Source organism: Alligator mississippiensis, chromosome 12 (genome assembly GCF_030867095.1).
Source record: "Alligator mississippiensis isolate rAllMis1 chromosome 12, rAllMis1, whole genome shotgun sequence".
Lineage (NCBI taxonomy): Eukaryota > Metazoa > Chordata > Crocodylia > Alligatoridae > Alligator > Alligator mississippiensis.
In genome coordinates, this window is record NC_081835.1 from 3,779,556 (window position 1) to 3,796,589 (window position 17,034).

Consider the following 17,034-nt stretch of genomic DNA (forward strand, 5'->3'; position numbering starts at 1 on the left):
GAAACTTGCCTGCCAGAATAAATTGGGAGTTTAAAGGTATCACTTGCTTTGGGGATTCTTTTCATCCCTCTCGAATGTGCGATCATGTCAGTGCTTGGTACTTTTCATGCTGGTCATCTCACATGATCAAGCTGCGTCTTCCCACACAACTGTTATTTCATTTTATTCTGGACTACAGCCTGCAGTCCCTAGGACGGGTTTCCTAGTTGGTCGGGTCGGAAGAGACCTGAGCAGATCATCAAGTCTGACCCCCTGCCATGGCAGGAAAAAGTACTGGGGTCAAATGACTCCAGCAAGGTGTTCGTCTAAAAGGTGTTTGCTTCTGTGAAGCTACTGGGCACTTTAATGTAAATATTCTGGTCTTCCATACAATTAATTTCAGGCAATCAGGCATGAAGCTTAGCCAATCAACTACTTCCATTAAATTAATCACCTGAACTTCAGAATTCACCCTAGATGTCTTGGGGCAAGAGCATTAGTCAAAAGGAAATAAGCATTAGCTGTTCCAGTTGAAGGACATAAAATAAGAGTGTCGACAGAAGGTCCAGCGTTATATTACCCAATCTAAAAGTTTTCCTATCTTTTAACCACATTAAGTGCATCATCGTAGTTTGGCAAAAGACCCAAGAAATCATTATACAAATTCATTCACAATTATGTTCTACTTGTCTTTAATTTTCATTGTTCAACATTAACATTAGACATTGGAAAGGTATGCAATATTTATATAAAATTAAATAACAATATTGGAAAAATAAATACACTTTGTTACATAAATACATAAATCCAAACTGCTGAAAAGTTTCAGCTAATACTATACTCTTGTTTCAAAAGTGACCAAAAATACGGTAGTGACACTCCATCTAACCAGATGAAGTAGGATCAGCTGCAGAATGATGTTTGCAAATCAAGGACAGAGCTAGAAGCAAGTGAGGTGATAGGATCCTAACAATTAAAACTGGACTTTGCCCTACTGCCTACAGTAGTAGCACACAGTAATATCAAAACGAGGTAGATGCATATGTATTATGTTTTTCAGGAGAGACGCAAAGCCTTGTTTCCTTGTTGAGCTCACCGGTGGTCTAATCCAGTTTCTCCAACACAGCTCCAGGGTCACTCCAACCCAATTTGAGCCAAGTAACAGTTTACAGAATTGATGTGAAAAAAAATCAAGTAACTGTACTTGCAAGAAGAATGATTCAGCCCTGCAAATCTTTCTCTAGTGGGAAATTTGGCATGAGAAAGGCATGCAGAAGAAGGGGAAGCTCTTACTGAGGACCTGGGCCACAAGACTCTCCACTAAAGAGCCGACAGTCCCATCGCGTGACACAGGCTAAGACTGCAGTCTCCTGCCATACATACCTATGTGCTGTGATGCTGTTTCTGCACACCTGACTCGGCTCAGTGACACCTGGAATCAATGGGAGGTTTGCCCGGGTAACGCACGCAGGATTGAGCCCTGCATTTCAGATCCAGCCACTGGGCAAGTGGGCATGAGCCCGCTGGGAGTTACGGCAGGGCTGAACACGGCGTTACGGTCTGTTCCTGAACAGCTGTCATGAAAATGCCAAATGCTAAATTACAACAAAATGCAACATAACCCTCTGTCTGTACCCTTCCGTTCTTGCAAACGTTCAAGCACATGAAACAAAGGTTAGCAGCAATTTAAAGGTAGCATTTTGGGGATTAAATCAACTGCACTGGGTGTCTAGTTGTGCTCAGCTCAGTCACTTTTAGCACCAACTATCAGCACATAAATGATACATTAGCACCTCGAATTAAATAGTTCATATCGCTGTCCCTTGTTGTGATGAAGCACCATATAAATACCAGTCATCAGTTTTATGGCTATCACAGAATTCACTGAGGTATGATAAAAAATAGTAGAAATGTTACCAAAAGCATCCACAGAAGCTACGGTGAAGATATAGTCCAGCAATAAGGCGTGTAAAAACCACAGCGATGAAAAGAAGTCTATATATTACAAGTAGGCCTCTCCTTGATAAAGTGCTTTCGAGTCAAATTGCCTTTTTTTTTTTTTTTAAAACCTTCTTTAACTACATTACGGCAAAATGTACAATAAAACCTTGACACTGATTTGTAGGTGACTTCAAAGTGGGCAACGTCAGTGGTTTTCATAGTAACCTAGAACAGTCTCACTCGCAGCAGTGGAAGAGCACCTGTTAGCATCCATCCTGGAGCACTAAGATTGCACCTGTCCTCAGGCGCTGAAGATTATTTAAAGGAGCACAAATGTCCCATGCCAGGCAGGTAGAATTTGGAAGCTGCAGGATTTCTTAGGGCCATTTTGCTCTTTATTGCCATGGAGGGTCACCCCAGGGAAGCAGGACACTTCCAGGGCAAAGAACCAGTATAACTGCTCCTATTCCGTCCCCTTTCCTATGGTTGGAAACTGGCCAGGGGGCAAAAGGGTTTCCATATGTTTTCTTGATTCCTAGCTACTAGAAAAGCTCTCTGGGGCAATTGGCAGCTAGCATAACTTGGAGCAGAGGTTAGGGTTGGACCAGTGCACAGACTGTCCAGGATCAGAAAAACATGCAAGAATAGTTTAAAGGCACCTTTGCACAGCCCCTTAGCAGCGGCACTGTATGCTCCACCACTAAGACTCTGGGCTTTGTATGTAATGATATGTATAAACTCACAGGCACACACACATCATCTACACAAACAGGAATACATATATCATTTATATTAAGACACGTACGCGTGAATGGGCACGGGCTCTCAGTACGGCTGTGCGCGCACAGGTACACGTATATATGATCTGTGATGGATGCATGCACACAGACATACACACACATGCACTTTACTTGTGAACGAAGGCAGGTTAGCACCAGAAGTCTCCTGTAGCCATCACATTTTTTGCAGAGAACATACATGCACAACATATCAACCTTAAATATCTGCAAACTGAAATGTGTCGCCGAAACGCCAGGTTTCCATTTGCACGGCAAGAACTCACTCACAACCAAGATCCGTAATGCAGAGGGCTGGCACTTGGTTACCTAGAAAGTTAGCTTGCTAGCATGAGCCCCTCTGAACGTGGGTTATTCTGAACCTATTGCAAATAATCATCCTTAAGTGCGGTTTTACGACACGCAGCATTAGCCCCTCGGCTTTCAGCACGTTCACTCTGCTGTTAGGGAGCATCCAAAAACGATTCACAGAGAGAAAGATTTTATGATCGTACCGAGCTCCAAGGACCTGCGTTCCAGGCGGCGTCTTGAGAGCACTCCTGCATGTTACACTGCTCACGGTCTGGTGGTTTCTCGAGAATTTCACAGCTCAGATCCATAAACCTTTCTCCGTTCGGGCGCTGGCACACAACCAGCCTCGTCCTTGTGCCTGCCCCACATGGCTTGGTGCACTAGAGAAAAGCAAAGCAGCACAGGAGAGACATTACCATCTCAGCTCTTTACCCACCGAACATCAGCACTGATCCAACCCATCCAAATCCCACCATAATCAATGATGGCTTTTGTGTCGCTGTTGGTGAGAACCAGAACGTGCCCCGGGAATTAAAAATGGACGAGATTTTCAGAAGCGACTAGTGATTTTGCACGAGATGCAGATCATGGGTCTGTCTTCAGAAAGGCAGAAATATGAAGCTAAAATCGCTCACCACTACAACTGGCCCAACTTTCTCATTTGAGACAGTGCTTCAGAGCAAGAAGAGTCTGATTTTTTTTTTTTAATAAAAGCCACTTTCAAACACGGTTCTGCTCCCCTCCACCCCAAAGATCAGAAAAATAATTTTACACCTATTTACTCAAAAAAGTTTCCAGCATTTGCTCATTTACCGCAGACCCACTTCTCAGTACCCAACTAACCATTGCCAAGAATATCCGTCCCCGTTCTTCACGCGCCCTGCTAGTGAAAGCCCTGACCTATGTTTCTATAGAGAAAGCAAAGTGTCACCACGAGTCTCACCTCCCCCCAGCTGCCATAAGCCCATTGCGGACAAGGGCCAGATTCGCAGGATCTTTGCTCGATGGGCTTGGCTTTCTCGTCGCAGTTGCCGGCGGGGTATCCGTTCTCGTCCTGGCATACCACCACCCGCCGCTGGAATCCTCCCGCGCACGTGCTCGAGCACTGCAAAACACACAGGCGCCCACGGCTCCTCAAGTCCACGCTCAGCTCGTGCATCCGCGGCCTCTCCCCAAGCAGAACCGTTTCAGGGAGCTTGGCTACACGAGCGCCGAGCTGGTAACAGGAAGCAAAATCCTCCTTTCCCCCTCCAAAGTCACTGTGGTTACCAGATAAAGGTAACGCCCATGGCCCTGACACAGGCAGTCTATATAAAGTATAAAATCCCACTCTTGCTAATACCCAACTGACTGGGATGGCATAGGATCTTCCTCTGCTTCATTACACTCCTGAAGAGCAGACTGCTACATCTGCTGCCCCAGGGATTTGCATATAAAAACCCATGCATGGGGCTTTGCTGCTGGATATTTGCAGCATTGCACCAGGAAAAGACCAGGAACTGGCTGGGAAGTTGAGCCCTAGTCCAGTCGAGCCCTTTTCCGCACAGGAAGGAAGGCTTGGCCCCGATTCCTGACTGCGCTCTTGCAGCTAGCTAGGGACGGGGGTAAAATTGACACCAGGTGGAGGATAAGGAACAGCAGCCCCTAACTCCTTAGGGCAAAGCATTCATGGGTATGAGACGCTGCCTTAGGATCCCCATCCAGCCCTGCGAGGAAACAAATGCCGGGTCACTTACGGCACCCCACGGGCCGATTCTCCACTGACTGCCCCCGGGGATGTGCGCGCGGCCTGGGTGTCGGTTCAGACTCCCCCCAGGGTTGAGCTTCAGCCGGTGATCCGGGTAGGGGAAGGGGTGCATTGGCCTGCCATAATCATGGCAAGGAGACATGGAGCAGTCCTGGTCTGTTGCTGGGAGATCCTCGGGGTCGCACTCGCCGCGATCCACCAGCTGGTCGTTGTAATTCACACAGACCACTTGCCGCGTGGCCTTGCCTTGGCCGCAAGTCACCGAGCACTGCAGTGAACAGTTACACGCGAGACACTTACTCCCAGCCTGTTCAGCTTGAAACTCTTGCTAACATAAAAGCGGTTTCTAACCTTCAACTCCCCAAATGCCTGTAAACTTAGGGTGAAGTTCCCCGGTACAATCAGAGCCTACTAAATCTGTGGATGGTTAAGCGGTGTTAAAGTTAGAAGGTGCTGTGAGCAGTCGCACATTAATGGTTAATACGTTTTTTGTCCCCTGCACAGCTCTGATTTGCAACTAGAGGACTGGCTAGCAGGGGCACGGCTAGGAGCAGTACACCTGGGCTCTATCCCTGCTCATGAGGAGAGGGAGGCTGGGAGCAGTGCATTCTGGGATGCTGGAGGACTGCAAATTGCTCATTTCATCTCCATGGAGCCAACTGACCTGAAGTTATCCTAACATGAGCAGGTAGAACGGCCCAGAGTCGACTCTCACTGGAAGTGGTGTCACTTTGAGATGCTGAGGGCACTCAGCACGTGTTACAAAACTGTAGCATGTGGACGCTCGCATTTTAAGTGCCCTTAACATGGTCTAAGTGTAACGTGCAACATGCTGGGGCCCCGAGTTACAATGAGAGCGTGGGAAAAGTGCCTCTTAGCAAGGGGCAGCGTATGGGGAACACAGGCTGTACTGCGAGAAGGACTGCACTTGCTTACAGAGCTCCACTCCAGGGCCTTCCACTGCCCGCAAGGCGTGACACTGCACACTTCTGTTGCCGATGGCTTGGGGAGGTGGAAACAAGCCGACTCCTCTGCCACGGAGCCCTGGTCATCACGACAGCTGACATACCGCATCCGCGTGCCTTTCCCGCAGGTCGCCGAGCACTAGGGAAGAGCACGTCATGCACATCGGCACAGAAACCAAGCCAAGTGCAAACAAGAAACACCGACTCCTCTTAGCACCGCGCACACTTACAGGCGTCCAGGATCCGAACCTCCACTGTGTCCTGTGAACGTTGGCTGAGCTCCTCTTTGTTTCTGGATGACTTGGATGGAGAGGACACGCCACTATTTCACAGTCCTGTTGAAGGCCCACACCAGATTAAGTGGAAACACATTGGGCTACTGAAGAATATAAAGCAGGGCTGACCAATGGGTGCATGCAGCCCTCAAGAGGTTAAGGTGCAGCCCTTAGGCTCAAACCTGCTGCTCCCTGTTCGTGACCCAGGAAATATTTCACAGATACTCCCGGGTGAGCTGCCCTGCTCAGGTCAGCAGAGCTACAATGGGATTGATTTGCTGGAGCCAGTGAGCAGGAGCAATTAACTCAGAGGAAATGTATTTTATTACTCCTGCAAGAGGCCATGGTATAGTACATGAGATGAAGACAAGTCAGGAGCACTTACCTGGGTATCTGTCGGCCTGGTAGCAGCATTGCATTCATTATCGTCCACGACTGAGACGTAGGTACCAACAACGCATTTCACCGCCCTCATTTGGTAGCCCTGCCCACAAGTCGCCGTGCACTGGGAGGAGAAAGGCACAAGACAGAGATGGGTACATGTCTGAATCGCGATCGGATCTGGACGCTCACCAGCAGACACTTGAAACACCCTGCAAAAGCAGCAATATCTACGATGTAAAGAAGCCTCCCTCCGCTCCAGGCATTTCAAGAAAATATTAGGTCACATTTAATTCGCTACTTCCATCAGAAAGCTGCACGCTTCATTTGTCGCATTCATACATAGATATAAATGTGTTTAAATGATTTAGCCATCTGTGGGCTATAAATAGACTATAATCTGTCACACCGCTTTACCTGCAGACTTCCAGCAACATAACACGACTTTGAATAATTCTGCTGGCCAGTAATGCATGCGGACTGGATAACTTTTCTCTTTGTTAACTAACTAGCTCATAAAAGCTACAGCTAGCTACAGTTTTTAGAGAAAAAACAAGAAGGCAGAATACTCTGAAAGAGACCAATGCATACTGGCTGCATCTACATGTGCGCTTAACTGCAAAGTAGACTAATCAGCTGCAGAGTAAAGCATCACCATCTACACGTGCAACTGTATTAGGCTGCAATAAACTAATCCACACTGCAGTAAGATAGCATAGCCAGGGAGAGCGCTATCAGGGATAGTACTGTCAATACTATCTTACCTTGGGGTAAATTGCACCCAGCCAGCCCAGCCAGACAGGGGCCAGACTCCTGCCTGCTACCTTTGTGCCCCAGCTAGCCCCTCCACCACCCAATGCCACCACCTGCAACCCAGGACTGACCCCCTGCGACCCCTGCCAGCGCAGGCCTGCTCCACCCTGGCTCAAATTGCTCCTGTCCCCAGAGCATGTGTAGATGCTGTGCCTGGGAGTATTTTACTCTGGCTCAAACTGCTCCAGAATGCATTGCTTCACTTTAATTGCACATGTAGACACACCCACTGCTTATTGTGCCTCTGGGAAGGAGCACAGCACAAAACCTAACTGATCTGAAAAATGATTGATTATAGGCAGAAGTAGCTGTGGATGGCAAAGATATTTATTTCGCTGTGGCTTTAATAACCTAACTTTGGAAACCCATTTTAGAAAACCTTGGCCCACTTGCTATAAACACAAATTAAATTTAGCCCCTAGGCAAGGAGCTGTCCTGGCCGGCCCTGTGCTGAATTCAAGTGCCTTCCTGTAAACCAATTAACACCGTTACACCATCAAATTTAGACACAAGCTTTTGCCAAGGTGCTTGGCAGAGCTGCATGGGGCATGTTGCCCCAGGAGAAGGAAGGGAGCGAGTCCTTCGGCATACCTGGCCCCACTGTCCCACTTGCCAGGCCGCGCACTCCTGCTGCTGACAAGTCTGCACCGAATCTGGTTTCGTCTCCGGATTGCAGAACCTGTCGCTGAGTCGATCTTCTCCGAACTGGCACCAGGTTTGCCGATGCTTGTGCCCTTTCCCACACGTCACCAAGCACTGCAAGGAGCAGACCTCAGGCTCAGGGCCGGGCCTCAGCTGATGGTAACGGGGCTCTGGCGACAGCCACCAGCTGAGCACCTGCCCGAGAGCCAAAAACCGGTTGCCTCCAAGCACCACTTAGCAGTTGGCGGCCCAGAAGCGGGTATGCACCGAATGCTCCCGAGTCCAGGCTAACACAGGGGTCCCTTTTAGGAGATGACCCTTTGTGCAGAGCGGGGCCAAAGGAGAATGACCAGGCCCAAAACAAAACCCTCAACCAGGGTCAAAAAAAGACAAAGCCAAAGAACGTGGAGAAAAGTCAGGGCTATGAACAGCCTTTGTAGTAAAACCATGCAGTTGAAGTGTGCGTAATACTAATGATTCCTACAGGATCATCTGAGCCAGGTTCGGAGGTACATCTCCAATAACTTCAGCGAGGCTGCAGCCAGATCAACACTGGTGTAACTTTACCACAGGGCTATCGTCAGCGCTCCCCTTGACATTGCGTCCCGGGAACTGCTTCTCCGGGACGGGGGACAGGCCTAAGTGGAAGGTGCAGGGCGAGATCAGAGGGACCCGCTGGGGACAGGAGCACTTGCTACCTCCTTGCAAAAGCCTCACAACATGCTTCACTTGCCATGCTGGGAACCCCCAACCTTGTTAGCTCTGCAAACAGTCTCCTCCCCACCCGTGGCCTTGCTCTTCAATGCCGAAGCTGGAGCACAGCTCTGTTTAAGAGAACAAGGTTTGTATCGCTTCTTTGCATTGGTGTCTATGCACAGACATGAGAGCCCGGGCTAAAGGCTGCCCTAAGGCAAAATCCCTAGCTCCGGTGCAAGGGGAAGGCTGCACTCGGTTGTGTGGTTAAGGCACTGAAGACACTACTAGGCAGGGAAAGTCGCTCCAGAGCAGCAAGACTCCTACCCCCCAATTCACACAACCCCTTTCACAGCAGGACAACATGGGCTCCACCTTACAGGTGTGCAGGAAGAGAGAGGATTTGGCTGTTCCTAGGCAGGGATGGAGAGAGGCACGTAAGCACAGGCCTCTTCAGCATCCCAAGAAGAGACACTTACTTCTGACCAGTCCCCTGTTTTCCACTGGGGACACAAGAAGTCACTACAGCGCTGCACCGTGAGCTTCTCCTGCTGACTGCATTTGCTGTCATCCAGCACGTCGTTAAAGGTGTTCACACAGATGGCTCGTCTTCTCCGCGTGCCACCACCACAGCTTTTGGAGCACTTAAAGAAAACGAAGCAAAGTGAGCACGTACGGGGAAGCAAAGTGAGTACCTTTGTCCCTGCCTCATCTAGTGACTCCTTATCAAGATTATTCTTGTTAACAACATCCTCTTGTGGCAATGAGTTCCACAGATTAATCTGAGGGTCTGTCAAAAAAATCCCAACCCTGCTCATTTTAAATGTGTTGTCTTCTCAGTCCAATAAATACTTGCCCCCTGTTCTGGTATGGGGATAACTAGCAGGTCGGATTCCACCTCCCTTTCCCAGGCATTGCTTTGCATTTTTCTCCATCTTCTCTCTCACCACAGCTATCCTCTCCAGGCTTTTCACTCCAGTCTAGCACACAGCAGCATTGTCTGAATGGAGTAAATGCTCAACCAAAATATATTAATAAATTTAAAAAAACCCAACCCTTGCTGGGATTATGACATAGGATGATATCTGAATGGTGTAAAGAGACCTGAGTCTCTGTGTACGTGCTAGAATAACTAGCTGCAGTGCAATTCAACGAGTGCAATTCATGAAACACTCTTGGCTCTTATTTCATATTTGGGGCCTGACTGCATAGCCCCTGTGCCCACAAGGTCTTACTGATGGTAAAAGGAGTTGTGTGAGCAGACCCAACCCGCAGAGAAAGCTAGAGTGGCTGGGCTACAGGTTGCTTCCTCACTTACTGGAAAAGCAGTAAAATCAGAGTCCATTTAACCACATGCCTATTCCAGGAGCCATTTGCAGCTGCCAGATACATGCCTCCTGGTGAAGGACCAACTGATTGAAAGTCTATTTTGGAGAAGGCTCCAAAATAGGGAAGCAACCAAACAGGGCAGCCAGCGGAAGACAAGTGGGAACTTTGCAAAGCTACCTTCCTTACTGCATCTTCCCTACACCATTTGCACAAGACCTGCCACGAACACACAGGCTACAGATTTGCATCTGAAATAAGATGAAGATCACCCTGCCAGGCCTTTACTTACTTCTGTCCAGGCTGAATACCGCCACCCTCCTATGTTACACTCTCCGACGCACTTCTCCCGGGTGCTGGGCTTTGGCTGGCTGCTGCAGAATCGGTCGTCCACTTTCTCTGTCTTCCCTTCAGCCCTGCTGTACTTCGTGCAGTAGATCTCGACGGTCCGGTAGCCCAGCCCGCACTGCGCGTTGCACTCGCTCTTCCTGGCGACGTGCCACCTGGGTGCCCGTACACACACACAAAGAAGAAACCCTTCAGTAACGGTGCCCCTCGGCGGGTCACCCCAAACAGAAAGCCCCGGAGAACAGAGTGAATAAACTGAACTGCGAGGAAAGAGAAAGAAGAAGAAGTGGCTGCTTCTGAAACCAATACGTGGATAACACATCGGATTATAGTTGCATTGCACAGAAATAAGGAGTTTATAACCTCGACTGATGCAGTTTTAACTCGCTATGAAACACTCGCTGCTTTGCATCTTCACAGAGCTCTAGAAACCTCAGCCAATTTGTCTTTGCATGACTTGAGAGGGAGGTAAGACCCCTTTTTGCAGATTGGGAAACCAAGGCCACGAGAGCCTAAGTGCCATGGCTGAGACCATGGCACCAGAGCAAGGACTGGAATTTGGCTGTTCTTGGTGTCTAGTCCCATGTCAGACAAGCACCTCTCTAAAACCCAAGAGCTTTCGGTGCAGTGTAATCCCTTAACAACACTTTCAAGCCCCTCACTGCGATCTGTGAACTGTAACGAGGTGGAGGATTCAGACACTTATCTAGGGTTAAAAGGTTTGGAGGTCTCCTCTCCACGCTGTAGTCCATGCAGTATGATGTAGAAACCCTGAGGTTCCCAATAACTTGCTATTCTTGGCCTCAAATATTCTTCATATGCACAGGTTGAGGCTTTGGTCAGGTTTCCCCACTCCTGGGGCTTGGAGATGAGGTGCCTGCCGCCAAGACTGCAAACCCAGGGGTGCAAAATGTTCTCTCCAGGAGACTCCAAACACTGCCTCCACGCTGCTCCCCATGTGAAGGGCAAGGACCCAGAGGCTGCTGTTGCTGATGCTAGATTTGCCACATAGTTGTGCTGAAGTTTGCTTTACCAGCAGCCAGGACATGCAGGCAAACGGGCTGTCCAGTGGTACCCTGCTCACACAGCTGCAAAAACCTCCAACTCATCAAGGCTGGTAACAGAGCATTTATTTCACAGTGTTGGGATTTCTCACTCCACAACCTCCAATTAACATAAGAAATGCCACCTTGGGTCAGACCAGCGGTCCATCTAGTTTAGTATCCCTGCTTCTACCCCTGCTTTTCTAGCTACCCCTAGAAGTGAATAGCAGGGGTAGACGTGGATGCTACACAGGAAGAGCATTAAACCAGATATATCGACTGATCTGTCCTCTATTCAACACCCAGTCTGGCATCCACCATTCATAGGTTTAGAGAGGCCCGAGGAAACATCTCCAACCCTCCTGTTCAACAACCATTATTAGATCCACCCTCCATGAATTCATCCAGTCCCTTTTTGAACCTAGCCAGCCACCACCTCCGGTGGCAATGATTTCCACAAGCTAACTACACGTTGCATACAAAAAGTCCTTTCTCATGTTAGTTTTAAACTCATTTCAGTGGGTACCCCCTAGTTTTATCCTTCTGGGCCTTGTTCGATCAAGGGAGGTTTTGCAGTAGCTTCACATGCAGATGTTGTGTGATCAATGCTTGAGATAAAAAGCAGATGAGAGAGTGGTCTAGCAGAGAGGGCAGGTGACTAGGAATCACGAAGCCTGGAAATGGTATCCAGGTTTCTCCGATGCCTGATGAAGGGTGTTTGTGCCTGAAAGCTTGCAATTAAAGATTTTTGTTTTGCAAAAATCTAGCTGGTCTAATAAAAGATACCACCTCTACCACGAGTCCTGACTGCTTGAGTCTATAAATGTGCATTTCTTTTCATAGATGCAGCATTTTTCTGGGCTTTACTAGCCTACTCCCTTCCAGGCATGGCCCTCTTCTCCCAAGAGAGGAGTGCTCACGACCGGATGCCCTTCATCGTGCATCTGAATCAGCAAGAGCGGGTGCTGTGGTGCCGTCCTGCTAGGAGATGGTTGCAATCACCTGACTGCAATCCCATGTCCCGGCTGCCTGCAAAGGGAGGCTCGATCCTGTGAGGTCCTGAGAGCCCATTCGAATGAACACGAGCTGGGGGCCCTCCAGCACCTTGGTCAAATGCTGGGCAGAACAAAGTGCATGGGAATGTATTAATCAGATGGCTTGAAGTCACTGGAAAGAGACCTTCTGGCACCGAAAGGCATTTGATTAGACCTCAAATTAGAGTCTTCTGCACAGAAAATAGAAAACTCTTCTAGTGAGGCATGAAGCCAAACTCTGGCACAGCTATTAGGACAAGAAGGTGGGGAGGCTTTGGAGCGGCTGCTCTTAAATCTGTTGCTATTTTGCAAACTTCCCCGTTTCCCCCTCTCAAGCCTCCAACCTGTTGCAATGGCAACAGAGTAATGCTCCAGCCGTTACCACGACAACCCAATCTCCCGCCAGTGACGAGAACCACCCCGTTTCCAGCTTAATTCCAGATTCAAACACCACTCTGCACCTTTTAAGTGCCTCAACAGCACCGCAGTTTAGCTCCTAGGGGCAAAAGTTACACAACTCTGGAAACAACGCATTTTTTGGAACCCACTTTTTAATTTTTTTTAAACAATATTCTCCCATATTATCGTTCGAATCATTTGAATACACCTCCCAGGCAGCTGCCCCCATCCAGCCAAACACATAAGCACACACTTCATTTGAAGCAGGGGAGCAGTCCCAATGACTCTATGTGTTAAATGCATGCTTGAGATACTCACCTGGCGTTTTTTTTTCTAAATGAGAAGACTGCTCCTCCCAGAGAAACAAATTTTCAATTCCTAGCAGTTTTGATCAGGTCAGGATAGAAACTGCACTTGCTTCTATCGTGTTTGGAGATGATACAACATCACACAAAAAGGCACACTTCTTACACTAAGCGCTTCTTGCACCAAAGAAAGGAAAGGTGGACTTTTTGACTTCTAACAACTTAGGCCAGCAAGCACTATTCATTCTTAGCTGAGTGTTAAGAGTTTTACTCTGCAAAAGCTGACCAACGCAACGTTATCCCCCGTTTCAGCAAGCAAAGCCACAGAGAACCAGCAGTCACGAACAGGAGAAAAAACAGAAAGGAGACTTGGCAATAAACAGACAACATAATGCTAATAAATGGGGGAGAAGGGTGCACCTTAGCTCACACTCCATGCTACAGGGCTCCGTGACCGGGTCTGGCAGAGGGATGCGATCGCATCGTTGATCGGACACCATGAGCTGATCAGATTCTCTGGTGCAAATGGGTTTCCTTTTTCTCTCCCCTAAGGAGGAAAAAAAAAAGTTTCAAAAGATATGGAAAAAGTGATCCCATTGGGCATCTCTCGGTTTCTTTAAAATAGCTTACGAAAAGGAAAAAGGGAAGGAAAGAAACAAGGAAAGAAAAGAAAAAAAAGAAAGAGGAAAGAAAAGAAAAAAGAAAGGAAAGAAAAAAGAAAGGGGAAAGGAAAGAAAAAAGGAAAGAGGAAAGGACTTTTGACTTTTTAACAACTTTATTTCACAAAAGATCAGGTACAGAAAGCAAAAAAACCATCAAACCAAGAAAAAAAGAAGGAAAAAAGGAAAGTGGAGAAGCAAAAGGGGAAAGGGAATCAACTGTGCTCTGATGTCCATTGGATGCAGGGATACAGGGGTTAAATAGGAAAGGACATAGGCACCAAATCTGCATCAGAGAGGACTGGATCATCTAGGCATATCTGAGTCCATCTGATGAATGGGAGAGGGGTCCTTCCCAGAGAAGAGCGTACTGGGAGTCAGGAGCTCCTGAACCCAGGCCCAGCACTGCCCGTTGTCCCATCTGCAGTGCTGTAAACATCCTATAATCCTTCCATATCTCAAATTTTGCTGGCTGCTGTTTCTCTGCCTATTGTGACAGCACCTTACAGGCGCCGTGAGGATCCGCGAGAGATGGCTCGGGAAGCACTCTGCAGATGGAAAGCACCAGACCAGCGCTACACATTACCAGCCGGTCCGAGGCGGGTCCCACCCCCCCAACACAAGGCCACAATCCAGGTAACTAAAGGAGAAGCAAATCTCAAGATCACAAATCTGAAAAGGACCCAACTGATTTAAAGCCTCCCCAAAGCACCTACCTTGGCACAGTTTGCTGCAGGCTTGCCAAGGACCATAGACATCCCAGTAGAACTGCTGCGCCTTGTCCTCAATTGGGATATTGAACGTGTATCGAACGTCAGGGTTATATAAGTTACCCACCGATAAGACCTGAAAGGAGAAGCGTGAGAGTGAGCCAGCGGGCTTCACTGTCAAGGACCCCCAGGAAAGAGGCAGGCATCTGCTACCTGAAGGACTATTTCTTGTTCGATGCGATCCGTAGAATTGATCCTTTCAACGGCATTGTCCGACCCACTGTATTCAATCGCGGCGTTCCCCACTTTGATTTCCCTTTTGAACATGCTGACGACAAAGTCCCCGTTTAAGATGAAGTCCCCGTGGCTGTTCGACAAGGCTGCGGAGAGCACGAAAGGCAAACATACATAAGGAACTGATGCCTGATGGCATGCTTTATCGGACGCCTGTCCAGTAAAGGATGCCCCATGCACAGGGACGTGTAACCATTATGGGCCAGACCTCAGCTCTGCAAACTGCGGCAGCTCCACCAGCTTCAGTGGAGGCCTTGCTTACGGGAGATTTGGGCCATGCAGCTTTGGAAATGCAATGCCTGAAGCCAAGGGGAACTCATCAGCTTGCAGGACGCAGCGGGTATGCTGGCGATGCCCCCAGGCCTGAGGCTTGGTCCAGGGAGTGCAGCAAGATCCGACTTCGTGCATCAGCTCTCTTTTCCCAAGGAAAGCAGAGCAAATAGCAGGGCAAGTCAGGAGTCACAACGCTCGTCAGAGGCTGGGCACGCAAGGAGAATCAAGGGGCTTTGCCCAGAGACGTCCAACTCATCCTAGCGCTGGACCTGGACCAGCTGCAGCTATAACTGCCCTGCCTTCATCTCAAGAGAGTCTGCCCCACAACCGTGTCTTCTTCATTTGTTCAGATGTCATTTTATCTCCTCCTGCCAGGGGATCCTGGGGGCAGGGGACAGCTGGGTTTCCAACACTAGTGCTATGGCTCTCAGCTAGGAGATAAAGGACCTGCCTACACTTGGTACGTGCTGGAGGGAGCAGGTGGATGGGGCTTACTCCAGAGACGCTCCCCAGAAGCACTGGGGACCTGGTGCAGACATACCCGACACCGTAACTGCAACAAAGGGGGGCCCTAAATACGGCACCGACAGGCCGCGAAGTGGTAACAGGTCACGTTCCTTTAAGACGTGCATGCATGCTGCACCCCGGATGCTGCTAAAGGAGAGGTGCACGGATGACCTGGCCAGTCCCCTCCTCCGTTTGCCGTAAAGCACGGCAGGGTTTGGGACCCTTTTGCTTTCGCTCAGGTGCACACGGAAAAGTCCATCCGGTATGAGCGAGCTGCCTTGCTTTCACATTCCAGCGGATAAGTACAAGGAGTTCGGCCAGCATCTTTTCCCCCCCCCCCCCCCCCTCAACCTTGAGGTATGCAAAAGCACTGAAGGCTTAAAGCCATGCTTTGTAAGAGGAACGGCTTCCTGAAAACAGCAGTCTGCTGCACAACTTCACACTAATGCGATTATGGAGCTAATTTCCTAAGTTAGTTTCCCCACCATTTCACCCATCATGGCTCTGTTACTACACGGCCCTCTCTACTGAAAACCCCACCGCTAACACCAATGCTCCAAAGGAGAGTTTTACACTGGATTAGGAGGGACAACGAAGCAACGTATGTCCTGCTTGGAGCAGAGGGTTGGACTAGATGACCTCCTGAGGTCCCTTCTCACCCTCACTTCCCGATTCTAGCAAATCCCTCGTGTGCATGGGAAGAAAAACTTCCTCGTAAGGCAGAGGCCAGACCCAGTCGTGCTCTGTACGCCGGAGGCTTTAATGGAGTAAAACATATTAAAGGATTCCACTCCATTTAGCGGAGCTTTAACTATGGGGTATAATGTTTATGCATCTCAGACCCGATGATAACATCAAATACTACTACAAGGTCCACGCTGCCGAGGCCCCGTGATTTCACACTCAGCGGACTGTGAAATAGCTGTATGCATGCACCCTTCTCATTTGCTTTTATTTAGCCCGAACATGCAGAGATGCTTTACCAGCAATATTCAGTTCAAGAATCCACAGCAGGCATCTGCCCTACAGCGTTAAAGAAGATTTGCCTACAAGATTAAAGGCCCTCTAAGGAGAACTGAGCTGTCCCCTTTGGGTCCAGGGAGCTGGACGGGGTGGGCTGTTCTGGGTATGGATAAAGAAACTATACAAAATCCTCTCTGGGGAAGTGAAGGATCAATCAAGAGGACTTGCTTCCTCTGGAGAAGGACAGAAGGTGTTTAGAAAGTGGTGCAGCTCTCTTGATCACCAGGCCACTCTTCAATCTCATTTTAATTAGTTGATGGGTTATAAATATGCAGGCTGTGATGCAGGCCACATGCCCTCCTCACGTGCTGTGGCTGCAGACGCTGGCTGGCCATCACCAGGCCAGCCTCACGGACCACCAGAATCCTCTGCACATGCAAAAGTAATGGACTTTGCCATTGATTAGCAATGTAAGGAATGGCAAGATGCCTAGTACGGCTCCATTGGGCAGCCAGATTGATATGGGTGGCCCCTATGCCTGGAGTGAATGTCACGGTGGGGGTTAAAAGGATGACTGCGCTGTAGGCTGAACAGTGGGGTGCACCGAGGACAGCCCCTTAAGCTCTTCCCCATCAGGGTCTTCCTATTC

At 48.8% G+C, this 17,034-nt stretch overlaps 1 protein-coding gene across 4 annotated transcripts in view; it reads right to left on the minus strand.

Annotated features, from left to right (window-relative positions):
* ADAMTS9 (ADAM metallopeptidase with thrombospondin type 1 motif 9) overlaps window positions 1-17,034 on the minus strand; it is a 109,622-nt gene that overhangs the window by 45,659 nt on the left and 46,929 nt on the right. For all 4 annotated transcript variants that reach the window (XR_009455874.1, XM_059715417.1, XM_059715418.1 and 1 more), the window contains exons 17-28: window positions 14,562-14,728; window positions 14,355-14,484; window positions 13,400-13,526; window positions 10,143-10,353; window positions 9,004-9,168; window positions 7,781-7,945; window positions 6,381-6,500; window positions 5,951-6,055; window positions 5,692-5,859; window positions 4,745-5,023; window positions 3,952-4,113; window positions 3,212-3,388 (exon numbers count right to left, since the gene is read on the minus strand). Coding sequence is in view for 3 of the 4 variants with exons in the window: in XM_059715417.1 (XP_059571400.1) it covers window positions 3,212-3,388; window positions 3,952-4,113; window positions 4,745-5,023; window positions 5,692-5,859; window positions 5,951-6,055; window positions 6,381-6,500; window positions 7,781-7,945; window positions 9,004-9,168; window positions 10,143-10,353; window positions 13,400-13,526; window positions 14,355-14,484; window positions 14,562-14,728 (1,976 nt within the window). In the remaining variant the exon portion in view is untranslated. The remainder of the gene's footprint in view (window positions 1-3,211; window positions 3,389-3,951; window positions 4,114-4,744; window positions 5,024-5,691; window positions 5,860-5,950; window positions 6,056-6,380; window positions 6,501-7,780; window positions 7,946-9,003; window positions 9,169-10,142; window positions 10,354-13,399; window positions 13,527-14,354; window positions 14,485-14,561; window positions 14,729-17,034) is intronic.